At 51.1% G+C, this 7,984-nt stretch overlaps 1 protein-coding gene across 1 annotated transcript in view; it reads left to right on the top strand.

Moving 5' to 3' along the window:
* Trub2 (TruB pseudouridine synthase family member 2) overlaps positions 1-4,276 on the top strand; it is a 13,295-nt gene extending 9,019 nt beyond the window's left edge. Inside the window, exons 6-8 of the mRNA XM_005346167.3 lie at positions 642-714; positions 1,581-1,717; positions 2,925-4,276. Coding sequence (XP_005346224.2) covers positions 642-714; positions 1,581-1,717; positions 2,925-3,166 — 452 coding nt within the window. The 3' untranslated portion in view covers positions 3,167-4,276. The remainder of the gene's footprint in view (positions 1-641; positions 715-1,580; positions 1,718-2,924) is intronic.
* Positions 4,277-7,984: the final 3,708 nt, after the last annotated feature.

Consider the following 7,984-nt stretch of genomic DNA (forward strand, 5'->3'; position numbering starts at 1 on the left):
TGCGCGTTCCTATGTATATGTGTACTACATGTATGCAGGGAACTGTGGAGGTCAGCGCACTGAATCCCTGGAACTGGAGTTACACATGGTTGTTGGCCATTATGTGGGTGCTGGGACAGAACCCAGGTCCTCTGTAAGAGCAGCCAGTGCTCTCAACCCCTGAGCCATCTTTAGCCTCATCATCAACTTTTCTTTTTATCTTTTGACACATTTTATCTATTGGGTTTTTCGTTGTTTTTCTTTTTCAAGACAGGATTTCTCTGTGTCCTGGAACTCACTCTGTAGACCAGGCTGGCCTCGAACTCGGAGATATGCCCACCTCTGCCTTCTGGGTGCTGGGCTTAAAGGAGTGTGCTACCACTACCTAGCAGTTACTTTTATTGTTACAACATTTTGCTCTGTATCCCAGGCTGGCCTCCCAGCTCATTATCCTCCAGCTGTAGACTCTCAGGCGCTGGGATGTGCCGCCTGCTCGCGTTGTCGAGCCTTCCTAACGGACTCTGAACAGACAGCCTCCTATGACTGCCCCCTCCACCATGGATGCTCTGACCATTTTCAAAATGGGCTGCTTTGGGGTGACAGACACTTGCCCAGTCTGGCCGTCTGTAGACTGACACTTCCCTGTGCGGTGCCTCTTCCAGACCATGTGACCAGAGAACACTTGGACCGCATCCTGGCTGTAATCCAAGGCTCCCACCAGAAGGCACTGGTGATGTAAGTAGATCCCAGAGCTCCCTCTGCTCTGCTGAGCAAGCGCAGGTGATCTAAAGTGGAGAAATGAGGGGCCCACACCACTGAGGCACAGGTGACTGGGTGTAGGAGTGGCTGATGGAGTCACATGATTGCCGGGAGCTTGGCTAAGAGCCCTCCACCAGGCTGGTTGGGACTTCTGACTTTCCTGGGCTTCCAGGAAACTAACCAGCTGCCTGTAATCAGAACAAGAAAAGCCGCTGTCCTCCAGACCTGTACCTGAGCACAGTGTTCCAGGTGGGGACAGGAACAGGGGTAGAGCCTGCTGAGATTACGGGAAATGGCTCAGGGAGCATGCTCAAAGGATAAGCGGGAGCCAGGCCCTGTGCTATGCACCTGTAGCAGGGGTTCCAGGACTGAAATGGCCAGTGTACTCAGAAGCCAAGAGTCAGGGCTTGGGGTGGGAGGGGCTGGGGCAGGGGCACAGGGAAGCAGGATAAGGTTTGCTGGGGACTGTGATCTCACTGGGGACCCTGTGAGGAAGACCAGGCAAGGCTGTAAGGGAGTGCCCTGTGGAAGACAGCAGGGGAGCAGCGGCAGAGGAGAGTGAGCACAGAAAGAAGGGACCAGGATGATACCTGGGACCCTGGATCTGGGGCATTTGTGGTTGCACTCCTTAGGTAAGGTGCCTGGGGTGGAGCACAGTGCACAGGGAGGGTCAGGATTGTTCAGCCTGTGATAGGTAAAGGCAGGGATTGGCAGATGATGCCTTTGGTGATGGTGGGGGGGAGACTGGGAGATGACGGGAGAGGAATGTAGCGGACAGTGAAGAGCCCTGTCATGGTGGGGCAGCTACCACTGGCCTCCCATTCTGACCCTCCTGGCCCCAGGTACTCCAACCTGGACCTGAAGTCCCAGGAGGCCTATGAGATGGCTGTGCAAGGTGTGATCCGGCCCATGAACAAGTCCCCGATGCTCATCTCTGGCATCCGCTGCCTGCACTTTGCACCTCCTGAGTTCCTTTTAGGTAAGTCACTCAGGAAGCTGGAGTGGGGTGATGGAGCCTGGATCTGGAGTCATGTGTGGCATGCCAAAGCCAGTGTACACTGCCCTGGTTGGCTAGCCATGGGTGGCTTCTATCCACCAGATCCAAGCTCAGTCTAGCCCAGAGTAACAATGCAAAGACTGCCCTCTGCCTCCTTTCTCTTCCCAAGCCTTTGAGGCCAGCCTTAAAGAAGCAGAGGCTGAACTGGGCGGTGTCTTAATCCCAGCACTGGGGAGACATAGACAGGCTGATGATCTCTGAGTTCGAGGCCAATCTGGTCTACAAGAGCTAGTTCCAAGCCGGGCGTTGGTGGCGCACGCCTTTAATCCCAGCACTAGGGAGGCAGAGGCAGGCAGATCTCTGTGAGTTCAAGGCCAGCCTGGTCTACGAGAGCTAGTTCCAGGACAGGAATCAAAAAGCTGCAGAGAAACCCTGTCTCGAAAAATCCAAAAAAAAAAAAAAAAAAAAAAGAGCTAGTTCCAGGACAGCTAGGTCTGTTATACAGAGAAATCCTGTCTTCAAAAACAAAAACAAAAAAAGAAACAGGCTGGACTGGGCAGTGGCAGTGGTGGCACACACCTTTAATCCCAGCGTGCTGAGGAGACAGAATCTCTGTGAATTTGAGGCCAGCCTGGTCTACAGAGTGAGTTCCAGAGCTACACAGAGAAACCATGTCATGAGACACCCCAACCCCAACAAAACCCAAAACAACATGAAGCAGAGGCCTCATGGATCTAGCAGCTACTTTTCAGAGCTGTCCATGTTGTTAGAGGCCCCTCAGACGTGATTGTCACTTTCTGCGCCTCACCCAGCTTTACCCCAGCCTCTTCTGTGTGCTGTTGGCTTCTTCCCTGAGCACTACCAAAAGCCCAGCCAGTAAGCCCTACGAGAAAGTGCTGCCTTCATGCCCTACTCCCGGGCCATGGGTAGACCAAGTGTGAGCAGTGCTGCTGGAAGCCCAGCCTGCTCACAGCTCAGCCGCAGCATCCGGAGCTGGGATCTGACCTGGCAGGTGCAGGTGAGGCCTGTGGTCTGCACAACTGCCGTGCTCCAGGTCCTCCAACAAAACTAAAAAGCAGCTCATGGAGGAGGATGTTCCTTGTGGAGAGGAGACCAAGGGATGTGGATCCTGATCTGCTTGCCTAGAGCTGTTCTGACAGCCATGTCTGTCCGTGTCTCTCTCCCACAGAGGTGCAGTGTATGCACGAGACGCAGCAGCAGCTGAGGAAGCTGGTGCATGAAATCGGCCTGGAGCTGAAGACCACCGCTGTCTGCGTGCAAGTGCGGCGCACTCGGGATGGCTTCTTCACACTGGACGATGCCCTCCTTAGAACCCAGTGGGACCTACACAGCATCCAGGATGCCATCCAGGCTGCAGCCCCCCGGGTGGCAGCAGAGCTGAAAAAGAACTTAAGGCTGGGCCACCGGTAGCTCCCCAGTGCTGGGCAGCCTTGGGGCTTTGAGGACACAGACTCCGCTTTGGAGGTGGAAAGCTATGCAGGGCAGGGAATGCCCAGATGTAGGTGGGCAGAGACAAAGGCTCTTTACAGGACAGAGCTGATGACTTTGCAGAGAGTGGCATTAAGGGCCTGAGCAGTGCCCACGCCTGCCATGCCAGAGAAACACAAAGGGGAAAGGGGATCCATTTACTTGAGACACAGACTGACTGCAGAGATAGTCTGGCTGTGGTGGCCGGACCTATCATCTTGGCTATTTGGGAAGCTCAGACTAGAATCTTGACAGTTCAGTGCCGGCCTAGGGTTACACAGAGAAACCCTGTCTCAAAAATCAAAGCAGAGTCAGGCGTGATGACTCTGATCAGGAGTTCAAGGCCATCCTTGGCCACGTAGTGAGTTTAAGGCCAGTTTGTGCTGTTTCCAGTGTTCAGCTTTTTGGAGAGCTGGGCAGTGACACGTCAACACCTAATGCCTGCTGGTGATTTATCCAGATTCCTATGACTGATGCTGGGATGTGTTATCCTCTAGGGAAAAATCTTCACTGTTGCAGGGTGGTGTCTCACACCTGTGATCTCAGTACTACTCAGCGTTTGACACCAGCCTGGACCACTCTTTCTGGAGTCCTTTGTAGTGCAGTCAGTATTTAATCCTGCAGGAGGCTCAGGAATTCAAGGTCATCTTTGGTTACATAATGAGTTCTAGGCTACATGAAACCCATCTCCAAAATAAAAAGCCCAAAATTACTTTGAAAAGATTTCCTTTTATGCATGCAAGTGTTTGCGTGTATGTTGTCTGTACCTCGTGACTCATGGAGGCTAGAAAAGGGCGGAAAAGCCCTGGAGTTGGAGTTACAAGCAGTTGCGAGCCACCACAGGGATACAGGGAATGGGCCACTGGTCCTCCGGAAGAGCAGCCAATGCTCTCCCTGGTCCCCAGAGTTTAGTTTCCTACCGTATGTAACTAACCACTGCCCTGGCTGTGAGCAGGTACAGACTGATAATTGTTCACATCTACGGTGAAGAAGGCAGAGGAGTGTGGTGCCATCCTCAGCACGGTGCAGACAGGAGGGTGCCGCAGAGAGGACGTGAAGGGATTTTAGTTATTTTTGTTTCTTTTTTTTTATTTATTTTTTGGTTTATCGAGAAAAGGTTTCTCTGTGTAGCCTTGCTGTCCTGGAACTCACTCTGTAGACCAGGCTGGCCTCAAACTCACAGAGATCCTCCTGCCTCTGCCTCCTGGGTGCTGGGATTAAAGGCGTGTGCCACCACCACCCGGCTTGAAGGGATTTTAGAATATTTTTATTGAGAGTGGCATACACATATACAATGTTTTGGTTCCCTTCCAACTCTTTCTAGACCCCCCCCTCCCCAGCATGTCCCCCTCTCAAGTTCAAGTCTTTATTTATTTTATGAGCCCCTGAGACCAGTTAATGTGGGACACATGCATGGGAACTGGGCCATCCATAGCCTACTATGGGCTACATCCCTGAAGAGAAACGGTTCTCCTCCTCCAGCTGCTGATCAGTCACCAGTTTGGGCTCAAGACAGAGAGTCCCATAAGCCCTGTACATCCTCGCTGGAAAATTGACTGACTTGATCTGCAGGCAGCCAAAGCTGCTGTAATACGTGATGCCCAGGAGACATTTTCACAGTCGTGTCCCCAATCTCTTCTGAGATGTGCCCCAAGCCCTGAGGGAGATGGTGTGATATAGATGTCACTCCACAATCACAGTCTCTAACTGCTGTTCACTGGGTGGACAGTAGTGAGTCTGGCGAGGCGAGCACTGTCCTGCGCTGTGTAGGTGAGAGCTGCTCTGAGCTCTGTGTAAAGATGGGATTTAGAGGGCAGCTGAGTAAGACAGTAGTCGCTTCCCTAAGACCTCTTCAGCCACGGATTCTTGTCAGATTTACAGTTGCAGGCGCTATTCCCTCCTATGGAGTAGGCTCTACGCCTGAACAGGAAACTGCTGGTCACCTCTAATGCTAATGCCACTATTGCACTAACGAACATATATCATGCCAAGGTGGTCTTATTTTTTAATTTGTTCATTTTTTGTATGTGGTTATTTTATCTGCTTGTATGTTTGTGCCCTTTGTGGACCAGAAAAGGGTATCGCATCAAGATTGTAGTTACAGATGCCTGTGAGCCACCTTGTGCTTGCTGGGATTTGAACTCTGGGACTCTGGAAGAACAGTTGGTGCTCTTAGCCTCTGAGCCATCTCTCCAGCCCACAGAGACGGTCTTTTACTGTGGCTTGAGGGTTCACAGCTATGGAAGACGGTTAGTTGGCTTTTCTCCCCCAGTAGCTTGTACAGCACCCGCCAGCACTATGAAAGGGGGTTTCCAGGTTGGTTCTGGATTTCCTCATGTCCAGTGACCAAAGTGTGTAACTGTCATGTTCTGCTGAGCAGCCAAGAGCGACATCAGCTTGTACTGTTGGGGGATCTTGGGGACCATCCTGACCAGCTATTCCACACTGGACACCAGCATTTTACCATAATAACCTATGGCTTCTGGGGCAAAGCTTCACCTCTGTGTGGTGTATTCTGTTCTTAAATATGTATGTGTGTGTGTGTTTATATATATATAACTTTTAATTGTTGTTTTCTGAAATAGGATTTCTCTGTTACTGGCTGTCCTGGAACTCACTTTGTATACTAGCTAGCCTTGAACTCACAGGGATCCTCCTACCTCTGCCTCCTGATGCTGGGATTAAAGGCGTGCGCCACTACTGCCTGGCCCTTAATTATATTTTTTAGTAAGTTTATCAAATGGGTTTTTCTGTGGGTTTTCAAATACCGTTAATGTTAATGATCCCGCTCTCCACCTCAGGATTTTTCTTAAAAAGCCATTTTCTCCTTAGGCTCATATTTCTGTGCTATAGATGCTTTGGACCCACAGAGAGATACTTTTGGCTTGCTCTGACTGGTGTTGCCTTGTGTTTGGAGGAAACCTGTCATCCCAACTTTGATAGGCAGCAGTGGCAGGATCAGGAGTTCAGGGTTATCTTCAGTTATACCGTGAGCTTGAACCAGCAAACAGCAAAACAAGTCCTTATGAGGGGAAGGCGCATGTGTTTGGAGGCCAGAGGTCGCATTATCTCTTCCTTAGATGTTCCCCGCTTTGCTTTTGGAGACAGGAACTCCCAATGAACCTAGAAAAAACCAGTTCAGCCAGACTGGATGGCCAGGAAGCCCCAGAGATCTTTCTGTCTCCACCTCTCTGGAGCTGGGCTCACTACACCTTTCCCAGCTTTTTAGAATGATCTGAGCTGAGGGCTGAGGTTATCATACAGAGCATTGCCAACTCTGTCCCCCAGGCTGGCCCAAACTCACAACAATCCTCCTGCCTCAGCCTCCTGAGTGCTGGCTTCACAGGTGTGAGCTACTGTACCTGTTTCACTCCCATTAACTTGCTTCCGTGCCCCCTAGGTCTGAAAGGAGCCCGTGCCCACATTGCCCCCCTCATCCTCACCCTCAGAGAGAAGCGCTGGCATGTGTCTTGTCCGTGCTTTCCATATGGCTATGGGTCACCTGACCACCATGACACGTTACCCTTCCCTGATGGCTTCCAAGGCAGCTTGCAGCCCCAAGCAATGGGTGCTTAGCAGGCTCCTGGCTGGGAGACCTCACACACTCAACTTTCCCATGGGATAACAACTTTGCCTGTCTTGTTACTGTGGGCAGATGAAGTTGGGTGTCAGGTGCCGTGAGCAGACAGCGGATGTGTCGTAAACACGGCCTCCTGAGCACTGACTCCAGAGTGAGGACTGTGACATAAAGTCGCAGAATCAGGCCTTCCCTCCAGCTCTTGTTTCTGTGGCGGAAATGATCTGCTAGGTCTGACAAGCAGAACCTCAGCCAGGCAAGCTGATGGCATAAGTCGCGCTACCGATGGCGTGTGGCAACACTGGCCCCTTCTGCAATCCTTGCAGTGACCCATAGCTATCATCAGATAAGCGAGAGGCCCCAGTGGAGGGGCAGCAGGCGAAGCACCTGAGCCGTGTCTAATGCAGGGACAGACTAAGCAAATGTCACAGCCAAGAGGAGCCCAGAGATGAGACGGCTTAGTACGGTATCTCCTGGGTGAGGCTCAAGGACAGAACAAAGATAGCAAGACGCAGCCAAGGAAGTGGACTAGGCAATGGACTTTGGCCAGCACGCTCGGCAGGTACGCAGTTACAGACGCATTTCCACATTACCAGAGCTGGGTACCTTTGTACCATCGATATCTGAAAATAGCAGGAGGTTAGTGCTGGGTGAGGTGACATGCACCTACGGTCCTGGTGCTGCAAAAAAAAAAAAAGTCTGTTGAGCAGCAGGGAGATGGCTCAGAGGTTAAGAGCACTGACTGCTCTTCCAGAGGTCTTGAGTTCAATTTCCAACAACCACATGGTGGCTCACAACCATCTGCAATGAGATCTGGCGCCCTCTTCTGGCCTGCAGGCAGAATACTGGTTTTTTTTTTTTAGATTTATTCATTTATTATGTACACGACATTCTGCCTCCATGTATGCCCGCACACCAGATGACCTCTGAGCCATCTCTCCAGCCCCAGAATACTGTATTCATAATAAAAAATAAACCTTAAAGAACACAGGCTGTTCTTCCAGAGGACCTGAGTTCAGTGCTCAGCACCCATGTTGGGTTGCTTGCAACCATCTGTAACTCCAGTTCCAAAGGATAATGGACTCTTCTGGCCTCCATGGGCCACTACACACGTGTGCCATACACATCCAAACAGAAATGTTTTGTTTTTTTTGTTTTTTTGTTTGTTTTTTTTTTTTTTTTTT

Source organism: Microtus ochrogaster, chromosome 4 (genome assembly GCF_000317375.1).
Source record: "Microtus ochrogaster isolate Prairie Vole_2 chromosome 4, MicOch1.0, whole genome shotgun sequence".
NCBI lineage: Eukaryota > Metazoa > Chordata > Mammalia > Rodentia > Cricetidae > Microtus > Microtus ochrogaster.